Source organism: Tachyglossus aculeatus, chromosome 10, assembly GCF_015852505.1.
Source record: "Tachyglossus aculeatus isolate mTacAcu1 chromosome 10, mTacAcu1.pri, whole genome shotgun sequence".
Taxonomy (NCBI): domain Eukaryota; kingdom Metazoa; phylum Chordata; class Mammalia; order Monotremata; family Tachyglossidae; genus Tachyglossus; species Tachyglossus aculeatus.
Window position 1 is genome coordinate 2,727,684 of NC_052075.1, and position 15,992 is coordinate 2,743,675.

The following is a 15,992-nucleotide window of genomic DNA, read 5'->3' on the forward strand; positions in this document are numbered from 1 at the left end:
CATAGTACTCGCTTAACAAATACAATTATTATCACTATTATTTCTGAAGACATAGGAAGCATAATGCCATCATTATTATTATTGGTACATAGTAAAAGCTTAATAAATGCCATCACTGTTATTATTATTATTGGCACATAGTAATTGCTTAACAAATACAATTATTATTATTATTATTTCAGAAGACATAGTAAGCGCTTAATAAATGCCATCATCATTATTATTATTGGCACATAGTAAAAGCTTAATAAATGCCATCATTATTATTATTGGTACATAGTAAAAGCTTAATAAATGCCATCATTATGATTATTATTATTATTGGCACATAGTAATCGCTTAACAAATACAATTATTATTATTTCTGAAGACATAGTAAGCACTTAATAAGTGCCATCATTATTATTATTGGCACATTTTAAGCGCTTACTAAATGCCATTATTATTATTATTATTGGCACATAGTAAAAGCTTAATAAATGCCATCATTATTATTATTATTATTATTGGCACATAGTAATTGCATAACAAATACAATTATTATTATTATTATTATTATTATTTCTGAAGACATAGTGAGAGCTTAATAAGTGCCATCATTATTATTATCGGCACACAGTAAAAGCTTAATAAATGCCATCATTATTATATTATTATTATTGGCACATAGTAAAAGTTTAATAAATGCCATCATTATTATTAATTTTATTGGCTCATAATAATCGCTTAACAAATACAATTATCATTATTATTACTATAAATGCCATCATTATCATCATTTTTATTGGCACATAGCAATAGCTTAACAAACACAATTATTATTACTATTACTATAAATGCCATCATTATCATTATTTTTATTGGCACATAGTAATCGCTTAAGAAATACAATTATCATTACTATTACTATAAATGCCATCATTATTATTATTTTTATTGGCACATAGTAATCCCTTAACAAATACAATTATCATTACTATTACTATAAATGCCATTATTATTATTATTTTTATTGGCACATAGTCATCGCTTAACAAATACAATTATCATTACTATTACTATAAATGCCATCATTATTATTTTTTTTATTGGCACATAGTCATCGCTTAACAAATGCAATTATCATTACTGTTACTATAAATGCCATCATTATTATTATTTTTATTGGCACATAGTCATCGCTTAATAAATACAATTATTATTACTATAAATGCCGTCATTATCATTATTTTTATTGGCACACAGTAATCGCTTAACAAATACAATTATCATTACTATTAGTATAAATGCCATCATTATTATAATTTTTATTGGCACATAGTCATCGCTTAACAAACACAATTATGATTACTATTACTATAAATGCCATCATTATCATTATTTTTATTGGCACATAGTCATCGCTTAACAAATACAATTATCATTACTATTACTATAAATGCCATCATTATCATTATTTTCATTGGCACATAGTAATCGCTTAACAAATACAATTATTATTACTGCTATTATTATTATTACTATTACAATTATTATTACCATTACTCTAAATGCCATCATTATCATCATTTTTATTGGCACATAGTCATCGCTTAACAAATACAATTATCATTACTATTACTATTACTATAAATGCCATCATTATCATCATTTTATTGGCACAATCATCGCTTAACAAGTACAATTATTATTACTATTATTATTACTATAAATGCCATCATCATCATCATTTTTATTGGCACATAGTCATCGCTTAACAAATACAATTATCATTACTATTACTATTACTATAAATGCCATCATTCTCGTTATTTTCATTGGCACATAGTAATCGCTTAACAAATACAATTATTATTACTGCTATTATTATTATTACTATTACAATTATTATTACCATTACTCTAAATGCCATCATTATCATCATTTTTATTGGTACATAGTCATCGCTTAACAAATACAATTATCATTACTATTACTATAAATGCCATCATCATCATCGTTTTTATTGGCACAGTCATCGCGTAACAAATACAATTATCATTACTATCACCATTACTATAAATGCCATCATTCTCGTTATTTTTATTGGCACATGGTCATCGCTTAACAAATGCAATTATTATTACTGTTATTATTACTATAAATGCCATCATTCTCGTTATTTTTATTGGCACATGGTCATCGCTTAACAAATACGATTATTATTACTGTTATTATTACTATGAATGCCATCATCATCATCATTTTTATTGGCACATAGTCATCGCTTAACAAATACAGTTATCATTACTATTACTATAAATGCCATCATTCTCGTTATTTTTATTGGCACATGGTCATCGCTTAACAAATACAATTATTACTGTTATTACTATAAATGCCATCATCATCATCATTTTTATTGGCACATAGTCATCGCTTAACAAATACAATTATCATTACTATTACTATAAATGCCATCATTCTCGTTATTTTTATTGGCACACGGTCATCGCTTAACAAATACAATTGTTATTACTGTTATTATTACTATAAATGCCATCATCATTTTTATTGGCACATAGTCATCGCTTAACAAATACAATTATCATTACTATAACTATTACTATAAATGCCATCATTCTCGTTATTTTTATTGGCACATGGTCATCATTCTCGTTATTTTTATTGGCACATGGTCATCGCTTAACAAATACAATTATTATTATTATTATTATTATTATTATTATTATTATTACTATTATTATTATGTCATTTCTCCCTCGTTTCCCACAGGCGTCGTGTGAGGCGCCCAGGCCTGTGGGAAGCAGAAGGGCCTCGACGCCCCGAAGGGCCACGAGGCGGCCGCGGCGCGCGGCATGCCGGGACTTGTAGTCCCCGGTGGGGGTGGGTGGGGGTGCCCTCGCAGGGCCTGCCGGGACTTGTAGTCCCCCCGCCCGGCTGAGAATAGAGGGGCGCGCGCAGAATGCCGGGACTTGGAGTCCCCAAGCCGGGCGCCGTCGCGGAGCCTGCCGGGAGTTGTAGTCCAGCGGCCGCGGGACTTCCGGAAATCCACTACGGTGGCCCGGAAGGCGCCCGCCCGTTCGCCCGCTCGCCCCTTCGCCGAGGTCAGTCTCCTCTCTCCTTTTTTTTTTTTTTACTGGCATTTGTTAGGCGCTCAGTACAGAGTCCGACCACCTACTAATCGCCCTGCCCGTCGTCGACGCCCCGGCCCACGTCCTTCCCCTGGCCCGGAATGCCAAGCTAGCCTTCTTCCTAATAATAATAATAATAATAATAATAATAATAACATTTATTAGGCGCTTACTACGTGCCAAGCACTGTTCTAAGCGCTGGGGAGGTCACCAGGTGGTCAGGTTGTCCCACGGGGGGCTCCCAGTCTTCATCCCCATTTTATAGATGTAACTTTGAGGCCCAGAAAGTAATAATAATAATAATGATGACATTTATTAACTGCTTACTTTGTGCCAATTGGTGATTTAATAATAATAATGGCATTTATTAAGCGCCTACTGTGTGCCAAGCATCATTCTAATAATAATGATAATAATAATAATAATGATAATGGCATTTATTAAGCACTTACTATGTGCCAAGAACTGTTCTAATAATAATAATAAGGATGACATTTATTAAGCACTTACTATGTGCCAAGCACCGTTCTAATAATAACAATGATGGCATTTATTAAGCGCTTCCTATGTGCCAAGAACTGTTATACTAATAATAATGATGGCAGTTATTGAGCGCTTACTACGTGCCAAACACTGTTCTGATAATGATAATAATGGTGGCATTTATTGAGCGCTTACTATGTGCCAAGAACTGTTCTAATAATAATAAGGATGACATTTATTAAGCACTTACTATGTGCCAAGCACCGTTCTAATAATAACAATGATGGCATTTATTAAGCGCTTCCTATGTGCCAAGAACTGTTATAATAATGATAATGATGGCAGTTATTAAGCGCTTACTATGTGCCAAGCACTGTTCTGATAATGATAATAATGATGGCATTTGTTGAGCGCTTACTATGTGCCAAGAACTGTTCTAATAATAATAATAATAATGATGACATTTATTAAGCACTTACTATGTGCCAAGCACCATTCTAATAATAACAATGATGGCATTTATTAAGCGCTTCCTATGTGCCAAGAACTGTTATAATAATAATAATGATGGCAGTTATTAAGCGCTTACTACGTGCCAAGCACTGTTCTAATAATGATAATAATGATGGCATTTATTGAGCGCTTACTATGTGCCAAGAACTGTTCTAATAATAATAATAAGGATGGCATTTATTAAGCACTTACTATGTGCCAAGCACCGTTCTAATAATAATGATGGCATTTATTAAGCGCTTCCTATGTGCCAAGAACTGTTATAATAATAATAATGATGGCAGTTATTAAGCACTTACTACGTGCCAAGCACTGTTCTAATAATGATAATAATGATGGCATTTATTGAGCGCTTACTATGTACCAAGAACTGTTCTAATAATAATAAGGATGACATTTATTAAGCACTTACTATGTGCCAAGCACCATTCTAATAATAATAATGATGGCAGTTATTAAGCGCTTACTACGTGCCAAGCACTGTTCTGATGATGATAATAATGATGGCATTTATTGAGCGCTTACTATGTGCCAAGAACTGTTCTAATAATAATAAGGATGACATTTATTAAGCACTTACTATGTGCCAAGCGCCGTTCTAATAATAACAATGATGGCATTTATTAAGCGCTTCCTATGTGCCAAGAACTGTTATACTAATAATAATGATGGCAGTTATTAAGCGCTTACTACGTGCCAAGCACTGTTCTGATAATGATAATAATGATGGCATTTATTGAGCGCTTACTATGTGCCAAGAACTTAGGGACTGTCTCTATATGTTGCCAATCTGTCCTTCCCAAGCGCTTAGTACAGTGCTCTGCACTTAGTAAGCGCTCAATAAATAAGATTGATGATGATGATGATGATGAACTGTTCTAATAATAATAATAATGATGACATTTATTAAGCACTTACTATGTGCCAAGCACCGTTCTAATAATAACAATGATGGCATTTATTAAGCGCTTCCTATGTGCCAAGAACTGTTATAATAATGATAATGATGGCAGTTATTAAGCGCTTACTATGTGCCAAGCACTGTTCTAATAATGATAATAATGATGGCATGTATTGAGTGCTTACTATGTGCCAAGAACTGTTCTAATAATAATAAGGATGACATTTATTAAGCACTTACTATGTGCCAAGCACCGTTCTAATAATAACAATGATGGCATTTATTAAGCGCTTCCTATGTGCCAAGAACTGTTATACTAATAATGATGATGGCAGTTATTAAGCGCTTACTACGTGCCGAGCACTGTTCTGATAATGATAATAATGATGGCATTTATTGAGCGCTTACTATGTGCCAAGAACTGTTCTAATAATAATAATAAGGATGACATTTATTAAGCACTTACTATGTGCCAAGCACCGTTCTAATAATAACAATGATGACATTTATTAAGCGCTTCCTATGTGCCAAGAACTGTTATAATAATAATAATGATGGCAGTTATTAAGCGCTTACTACGTGCCAAGCACTGTTCTGATAATGATAATAATGATGGCATTTATTGAGCGCTTACTATTTGCCAAGAACTGTTCTAATAATAATAATAAGGATGACATTTATTAAGCACTTACTATGTGCCAAGCACCGTTCTAATAATAACAATGATGGCATTTACTAAGCGCTTCCTATGTGCCAAGAACTGTTCTAATAATAATAATGATGGCAGTTATTAAGCGCTTACTACGTGCCAAGCACTGTTCTGATAATGATAATAATGATGGCATTTATTGAGCGCTTACTATGTGCCAAGAACTGTTCTAATAATAATAATAAGGATGACATTTATTAAGCACTTACTATGTGCCAAGCACTGTTCTAATAATAACAATGATGGCATTTATTAAGCGCTTCCTATGTGCCAAGAGCTGTTATAATAATAATAATGATGGCAGTTATTAAGCGCTTACTACGTGCCAAGCACTGTTCTAATAATGATAATAATGATGGCATTTATTGAGCGCTTACTATGTGCCAAGAACTGTTCTAATAATAATAATGATGACATTTATTAAGCACTTACTATGTGCCAAGCACCATTCTAATAATAATAATGATGGCAGTTATTAAGTGCTTACTACGTGCCAAGCACTGTTCTGATGATGATAATAATGATGGCATTTATTGAGCGCTTACTATGTGCCAAGAACTGTTCTAATAATAATAATAAGGATGGCATTTATTAAGCACTTACTATGTGCCAAGCACCGTTCTAATAATAACAATGATGGCATTTATTAAGCGCTTCCTATGTGCCAAGAACTGTTATAATAATGATAATGATGGCAGTTATTAAGCGCTTACTATGTGCCAAGCACTGTTCTGATAATGATAATAATGATGGCATGTATTGAGCGCTTACTATGTGCCAAGAACTGTTCTAATAATAATAATAAGGATGACATTTATTAAGCACTTACTATGTGCCAAGCACCGTTCTAATAATAACAATGATGGCATTTATTAAGCGCTTCCTATGTGCCAAGAACTGTTCTAATAATAATGATGATGGCAGTTATTAAGCGCTTACTACGTGCCAAGCACTGTTCTGATAATGATAATAATGATGGCATGTATTGAGCGCTTACTATGTGCCAAGAACTTAGGGACTGTCTCTATATGTTGCCAATCTGTACTTCCCAAGCGCTTAGTACAGTGCTCTGCACATAGTAAGCGCTCAATAAATACGATTGATGATGATGATGGTGATGAAGAACTGTTCTAATAATAATAATAATAATGATGACATTTATTAAGCACTTACTATGTGCCAAGCACCGTTCTAATAATAACAATGATGGCATTTATTAAGCACTTCCTATGTGCCAAGAACTGTTATAATAATAATAATGATGGCGGTTATTAAGCGCTTACTACGTGCCAAGCACTGTTCTAATAATGATAATAATGATGGCATTTATTGAGCGCTTACTATGTGCCAAGAACTGTTCTAATAATAATAATGATGACATTTATTAAGCACTTACTATGTGCCAAGCACCGTTCTAATAATAACAATGATGGCATTTATTAAGCGCTTCCTATGTGCCAAGAACTGTTATAATAATAATAATAATAATAGCATTTATTAAGCGCTTACTCTGTGCCAAGCCCTGTTCTAAGCGCTGGGGAGGTTACAGGGTGATCAGGTTGCCCCACGGGGGCCTCACAGTCTTCATCCCCATTTTCCAGATGAGGTCACTGAGGCCCAGAGAAGTGAAGTGACATGCCCAAAGTCACACAGCTGACAAGTGGCAGAGCCGGGATTTGAACCCATGACCGCTGACTCCAAAGCCCGGGCTCCTTCTAGACTGTGAGCCCGCTGTTTATTTATTTATTTGACTTGTACCTACTGAGCACCTACTGGGTACCAGAAGCAGCATGTCTTAGTGGAATATATGTATATTACTCTATTTATTTTACTTGTACATATTTATTCTATTGATTTTATTTTGTTAATATGTTCGGTTTTGTTGTCTGTCTCCCCCTTCTAGACTGCAAGCCCGCTGTTGGGTCGAGACCGTCTCTAGATGTTGCCAACTTGGACTTCCCAAGCGCTTAGTACAGTGCTCGGCACACAGGAAGCGCTCAATAAATACGATTGATTGATTGATTGATTGATTGTTGCGTAGGGACCGTCTCTATGTGTTGCCAACTTGGACTTCCCAAGCGCTTAGAACAGTGCTCTGCACACAGTAAGCGCTCAATAAGCAGCGCGGCTCAGTGGAGAAGAGCCCGGGCTTTGGAGTCAGAGGTCATGGGTTCGAATCCCGGCTCCGCCACATGTCTGCTGTGTGACCTTGGGCAAGTCACTTCACTTCTCTGAGCCCCAGTTACCTCGTCTGGAAAATGGGGATGAAGACTGTGAGCCCCATGGGGGACAACTTGATCACCTTGTATCCACCCCCAGCGCTTAGAACAGTGCTTGGCACAGAGTAAGCGCTTAATAAATGCTATTATTATTGTTATTATAACAGCTCTTGGCACATAGGAAGCGCTTAATAAATGCCATCATTATTATTATTAAAACAGTGCTTGGCACATAGTAAGCACTTAATAAATGCCATTATTATTATTATTATTATTATTTTCTGGGCCTCAAAGTTACCACATCTGGAAAATGGGGATGAAGACGGGGAGCCCCCCGTGGGACAACCTGATCACCTGGTGACCTCCCCGGCGCTTAGAACAGTGCGTGGCATGTAGTAAGCGCTTAATAACTGCCATCATTATTATTATTAGAACAGTACTTGGCACATAGTAAGCGCTCAATAAATGCCATCATTATTATCATTATTAGAACAGTGCTTGGCACATAGTAAGAGCTTAATAAATGCCATAAATTATTATTATTATTAGAACAGTGCTTGGCACGTAGTAAGTGCTTCATTATTATTATTATAACGGTGCTTGGCACATAGTAAAGCACTTCTCTGAGCCCCAGTGATCTCATCTGGAAAATGGGGATGAAGACTGGGAGCCCCACGTGGGACAACTTGATCACCTTGTATCCACCCCCAGCGCTTTGAACAGTGCTCTGCACATAGTAAGCGCTTAACAAATGCCATCATTATTATTATTATTATTAATAAATACGTTTGATTGATTGATTTCCACTGAGCCACGCTGCTCATACATGTATATGTCAGAAGAGAGGCAAAGTCTGAGCCATTGGGTATTTTTCTGCCCAACTGTGACGTGAAACTGAGCTCCTGCTTTATTATTAATTTGGATTTTTCTTCTTCTTACACGGCACCAAGGGGAACCAGCCTGCTTTAATGCGATGATGCAAGGATCATTGTTTGATCCCCAAACAATGCGCGTCTAAATCCATTATTAGTGAATCCAAAAAAAAAAAAGTGACTCCAGAATATCGATTCGGCCCATCTAGGCGGATAGTCCAGTGCTCTGCATACAGTAAGCGCTCAACCTGTATATATGTATATATGGCTGTACATATTTATTACTCTATTTTACTTGTACATATCTATCCTATTTATTTTATTTTGTTGGGATGTTTGGTTTTGTTCTCTGTCTCCCCCTTTTAGACTGTGAGCCCACTGTTGGGTAGGGACTGTCTCTATGTGTTGCCAATTTGTACTTCCCAAGCGCTTAGTACAGTGCTCTGCACATAGTAAGCGCTCAATAAATACGATTGATGATGATGATGATCCCCAAACAATGAGCGTCTAAATCCATTATTAGTGAATCCAAAAAAAAAAAAGTGACTCCAGAATATCGATTCGGCCCATCTAGGCGGATAGTCCAGTGCTCTGCATATAGTAAGTGCTCAACCTGTATATATGGTTGTACATATTTATTACTCTATTTATTTATTTATTTTACTTGTACATATCTATCCTATTTATTTTATTTTGTTGGTATATTTGGTTTTGTTCTCTGTCTCCCCCTTTTAGACTGTGAGCCCACTGTTGGGTAGGGACCGTCTCTATGCGTTGCCAATTTGTACTTCCCAAGCGCTTAGTACAGTGCTCTGCACATAGTAAGCGCTCAATAAATACGATTGATGATGATGATGATGATCCCCAAACAGTGCGTGTCTAAATCCATTATTAGTGAATCCAAAAAAAAAAAAGTGACTCCAGAATATCGATTCGGCCCATCTAGGCGGATAGTCCAGTGCTCTGCATATAGTAAGCGCTCAACCTGTATATATGGTTGTACATATTTATTACTCTATTTATTTATTTATTTTACTTGTCCATATCTATCCTATTTATTTTATTTTGTTGGTACGTTTGGTTTTGTTCTCTGTCTCCCCCTTTTAGACTGTGAGCCCACTGTTGGGTAGGGACCGTCTCTATGTGTTGCCAATTTGTACTTCCCAAGTGCTTAGTACAGTGCTCTGCACATAGTAAGCGCTCAATAAATACGATTGATGATGATGATGATGATCCCCAAACAATGCGTGTCTAAATCCATTATTAGTGAATCCCCCCCCAAAAAAGTGACTCCAGAATATCGATCCGGCCCATCTAGGCGGATAGTCCAGTGCTCTGCATATAGTAAGCTCTCAACCTGTATATATGTATTTATGGTTGTACATATTTATTACTCCATTTATTTATTTATTTTACTTGTCCATATCTATCCTATTTATTTTATTTTGTTGGTATGTTTGGTCTTGTTCTCTGTCCCCCCCCCTTTTAGACTGTGAGCCCACTGTTGGGTAGGGACCGTCTCTATGTGTTGCCAATTTGTACTTCCCAAGCGCTTAGTGCAGTGCTCTGCACATAGTAAGCGCTCAATAAATACGATTGATGATGATGATAAAAAATGAGATTCCTGTCTAATCGGAAGCGGCTTTGATCGGCTCCTATATAACGTCAAAAAGATAATCGGTTGACTGTCAGTGTCTCTTGCACAGCCCCAGGGAAAATCAGATTCTAGACTGTGAGCCCGCTGTTGGGTCGGGACCGTCTCTCTATGTTGCCAACTTGGACTTCCCAAGCGCTTAGTACAGCGCTCTGCACACAGTAAGCGCTCAATAAATACGGTTGGTTGATTGATTAATCCACTTTCAGGGCCCAGGAGAGAAAGCTGGAGGTCTTTTACCTCCTCGAAGGTGGGTGACGTAGGCCCGGTTTTCCAGAAATCTTTGTTATCCTCGATTGGGAGAGCCGAGAAAAACGAGGCACTAGACTGGGAGCCCACTGTTGGGTAGGGACCATCTCTATATGTTGCCCACTTGGACTTCCCAAGCGCTTAGTACAGTGCTCTGCACACAGTGCTCAATACATATGATTAATTTATTTATTTACTTGTACATATCTATTCTATTTATTTTATTTTGTTAGTATGTTCGGTTTTGTTCTCTGTCTCCCCCTTTTAGACTGTGAGCCCACTGTTGGGTAGGGACTGTCTCTATATGTTGCCAATTTGTACTTCCCAAGCGCTTAGTACAGTGCTCTGCACATAGTAAGCACTCAATGAATACGATTGATGATGATGATTGATAAAGCCTGGTAGGGAGAATTAACGGCCCATTGGAGAAGCAGCGTGGCTCAGTGGAAAGAGCCCGGGCTTTGGAGTCAGAGGTCGTGGGTTCAAATCCCGGCTCCGCCAATTGTCAGCTGGGTGACTTTGGGGAGGTTACAAGGTGATCAGGTTGTCCCACTAGGGGCTCACAGTCTTAATCCCCGTTTTACAGATGAGGCCGCTGAGGCCCAGAGAAGTGAAGTGACTTGCCCAAAGTCACACAATTGGCAGAGCCGGGATTTGAACCCATAACCTCTGACTCCAAAGCCCATGCTCTTCCCACTGAGCCATGCTGCTCTGGGCAAGTCATGTCACTTCCCTGTGCCTCAGTTCCCTCATCTGTAAAATGGGGATGAAGACTGTGAGCCCCCCGTGGGACAACCTGATCACCTTGTAACCTCCCCAGCGCTTAGAACAGTGTTTTGCATATAGTAAGCGCTTAATAAATGCCATTATTATTATTATTATTATTATTTGATTGCACGGCAGAGATCAAAGCACACCAGAAACCCCAAATCAGTATATATATGTCACCCTGCCATCGGAAATCAATCAATCGTATTTATTGAGCGCTTACTGTGTGTAGAGCACTGTACTAAGCGCTTGGGAAGTGCAAGTTGGCAGCATATAGAGACAGTCCCTACCCAACAGCGGGCTCACAGTCTAGAAGGGGGAGACAGAGAACAAAACCAAACATACTAACAAAATAAAATAAATAGAATAGATATGGACAAGTAAAATAAATAAATAGAGTAATAAATATGTACAAACATATATACATATATACAGGATATACATCATCATCATCAATCGTATTTATTGAGCACTTACCATGTGCAGAGCACTGTACTAAGCGCTTGGGAAGTACAAATTGGCAACATATAGAGACAGTCCCTACCCAACAGCGGGCTCACAGTCTAGAAGGGGGAGACAGAGAACAAAACCAAACATACTAACAAAATAAAATAAATAGAATAGATATGGACAAGTAAAATAGAGTAATAAATATGTACAAACATATATACATATATACAGGATATACATATATACAGGAAACCAGGGGAGGTGTGTGTTTGGACCAAATACAAGTCTGCAGTATCTTTTTTCACAGTCCAGGGGGAACGAGAAGGTTTAGGGAACGTGTCATCATCATCATCATCAATCGTATTTATTGAGCGCTTACTATGTGCAGAGCACTGTACTAAGCGCTTGGGAAGTCCAAATTGGCAACATATAGAGACAGTCCCTACCCAACAGTGGGCTCACAGTCTAAAAGGGGGAGACAGAGAACAAAACCAAACATACTAACAAAATAAAATAAATAGAATAGATATGTACAAGTAAAATAAATACATAAATAAATAGAGTAATAAATATGTACAAACATATATACATATATACAGGATATACATATATACAGGAAACCAGGGGAGGTGTGTGTTTGGACCAAATACAAGTCTGCAGTATCTTTTTTCACAGTCCAGGGGGAACGAGAAGGTTTAGGGAACGTGTCATCATCATCATCATCATCAATCGTATTTATTGAGCGCTTACTATGTGCAGAGCACTGTACTAAGCGCTTGGGAAGTACAAATTGGCAACATGTAGAGACGGTCCCTACCCAACAGCGGGCTCACAGTCTAAAAAGGGGTGACAGAGAACAAAACCAAACATACTAACAAAATAAAATAAATAGAATAGATATGTACAAATAAAATAAATAAATAAATAGAGTGTCTGTTTATTGGACTCTCCCAAGGGTGTAGTACAGTGCTCCGCACAGTGAGCACTCAATAAATACGACTGACCGGAGGAATTAGGCTCCTCGATGTCAACTCCAGGCCAGGGGTAATTTGGGCAGAGGTCTTTCGGTCAAGGGTTTTGGTTTTTGGTTTTATTTTTTAAGTCAGCATTAAGTCCTACGTGGGTAAACTGCTTCATCCACGCTAGAAGCAGCGTGGCTCACAGTCTTAATCCCCATTTTACAGACGAGGTCACTGAGGCTCCGAGAAGTGAAGTGACTTGCCCAAGGTCACACCGCAGGCGTGTGGCAGAATCAGGATTCGAACCCATGCCCTCTGACTCCAAAGCCCGGGCTCTTTCCACTGAGCCACGCTGCTTCTCTATACTCTACTAGGCGCTTAGTAATAATAACGAAGGCATTTATTAAGCGCTTACTATGTGCAAAGCGCTGTTCTAAGCGCTGAACAGTGCTCTGCACACAGTAAGTGCTCAATAAATAGTAATTACGGTATTTATTAAGCACTTACTATGTGCCAGGCTGTTGGGATGATGAAAGGGAGCAAATCTAAGTGCAAATGTGACCCATAAGGGTGCGGGAGAAGGGAAAATGAGGATTTAGTCATGGGAGGCTACTGGGGGCAAGAGTTAGGGTAATAATGACAATAATAATAATAATGATGGTATTTGTTAAGCGCTTACTATGTGCAAAGCACTGTTCTAAGCGCTGGCACTGTTCTAAGCACTCTTCCTTCCTAAGCGCCGGGGAGGTTACAAGGTGATCAGGTTGAAGGCTCACAGCCTTCATCCCCATTTTCCAGATGAGGGAACTGAGGCCCAGAGATGTGAAGTGACCGGCCCAAAGTCACCCAGCCGACAATTGGAGGAGCCGGGATTTGAACCCATGACCCCCGACTCCAAAGCCCGGGCTCTTTCCATTGAACCGCACCGCTTCTCTATGTTAGTAGTCCGTTACAGGGAAAAAAAAGATACGCAATGATAAATATAAAAGATGAATATAAAAAATATCAAAAATCAAAAATATCAAAAATCAAAAAATATAAAAAATATAAAAAACAAAAAATATAAAAAAATAAAAAATATAAAAAATATAAAAATAAAAGACATGCGATAATAAATATAAAATATAAAAATAAAAAATATAAAAATAAAAAATATAAAGAATAAAAAATATAAAAAATAAAATATATATAAAATATAAAAAATAAAAATATAAAAAATATAAAAAAGAAAAAATATAAAAATATAAAAAATAAAAAATATAACAATATAAAAAATATAAAAAATAAAAGATACGCAGTGTTAAAATGTATTAAATGAATCTTTTTATAGAAATGGTGTCTTTCCAAATAGCGGTGAAATGGGCTTCATTTGAAGAGCTCCAACCCTTTATAGGAATTCAGATCATTTTCACAACGTAAAAATAAAATAAAAACTAGGGTACTCTCTCAAACCCCAGAGCACGAGCTGTATACTCTAGATTGGTTTGTTGGGCAACTGAGAGCCATCGAAGGGGATTTTTTTTCTTTCGCTTCTGTGATCATTTCATCGCTGTATATTTGGAATTAAACGTTTCCATTGCTTAAATATTCATCAAACATATGATCATTTTTTTTTTCTATTTTCGGTTTCTGGTTGCATTTCCCCCCCCCCCCCCCCCCCCCCCCCCCCCCCCCCGGACATGTTACGTTTAACCACTTCATTACTTGGATCAGGCCCTGGATTTCTGAACTGCTCATTTAACAACGTCTGGATAAGTGCATTAACATCTCTCTAAGTTGAAGCAGTCTGAACGGAAATGCTGCCGCTTTTTTTTTTTTTTACATTTTCTTGTACTTCCCAAGCGCTTAGTACAGTGCTCTGCACACAGTAAGCGCTCAATAAATACGATTGATTGATTGATTGGAGACTGTCTGGCCGTCCTCACGGACCTTTTTAAAAATGTCTGTAGAGCAAAGGCGTTCAGCAAAACAGAACCATGCAACCGAGGGATGGCTTGTGTGCGACAGTTTGAATATGGAGGCCACGGGGACAGATGAAGTTGACAAGATAAAAACGAAATTCCTATCTGCTTGGAACAACATGAAATACAGTAAGTGTGATTTATTTATTTTTTTTTCTAAAAACTGCACATACCCAAACCGCTCTTAAACCCACGGCGATACATCTAGAAATACAGTAAGTGTGATTTATTTATTTTTTTTTTAAACTGCACATACCCAAACTGCTTTTAAACCCGCTGCGATACATCCAAAAAAGAGGAGCGATTGGGTATGGAGTCGAAAAGCAGTGTGGCCTAGCGGAAAGAGCATGGGCCTGGGAATCAGGGGACTTGGGTTCTAATCCCGCTCCGCCGCCGACTGCTTGCTGTGTGACCCTGGGCAAGTCGCTGAACTTTTCTGTGCCTCAGTTCGCCTTCCCAAATAGACTGTGAGCCCCATGTGGGATAGGGACTGTATCCAACCTAATTAACTCATATGATAATAATAATAATGATAATTTTGGTATTTGTTAAGTGCTTACTATGTGCTGTTTTAAGCAGGGGGGAGGATACAATAATAATAATAATAATAATGATGGCATTTATGAAGCACTATGTGTAAAGCACTGTTCTAAGCAGGGTGGAGGACACAATAATAATAATAATAGTGATGGCATTTATTAAGCACTTACTATGTGCAAAGCACTGTTCTAAGCAGGGGGGAGGATACAATAATAATAATAATAGTGATGGCATTTATTAAGCACTTACTATGTGTAAAGCACTGTTCTAAGCAGGGGGGAGGATACAATAATAATAATAATAATAATGATGGCATTTATGAAGTACTTACTATGTGCAAAGCACTGTTCTAAGCAGGGGGGAGGATACAATAATAATAATAATAATAATGATGGCATTTATGAAGCACTTACTATGTGCAAAGCACTGTTCTAGGCAGCGGGGAGGATACAATAATAATAATAATAATGATGGCATTTATGAAGCACTATGTGTAAAGCACTGTTCTAAGCAGGGGGGAGGATACAATAATAATAATAATAATAATGATGGCATTTATGAAGTACTTACTATGTGCAAA

The 15,992-nt window shown here is 37.2% G+C and overlaps 1 protein-coding gene across 2 annotated transcripts in view; it reads left to right on the top strand.

The window, feature by feature from the left end:
* Positions 1-3,082: 3,082 nt before the first annotated feature.
* The window catches only part of ATG4C (autophagy related 4C cysteine peptidase), a 90,705-nt gene continuing 77,795 nt past the window's right edge, over positions 3,083-15,992 (top strand). For both annotated transcript variants that reach the window (XM_038752835.1, XM_038752836.1), the window contains exons 1-2: positions 3,083-3,107; positions 14,861-15,001. In XM_038752835.1, the coding sequence (XP_038608763.1) occupies positions 14,926-15,001 (76 nt within the window). In that variant the 5' untranslated portion in view covers positions 3,083-3,107; positions 14,861-14,925. The remainder of the gene's footprint in view (positions 3,108-14,860; positions 15,002-15,992) is intronic.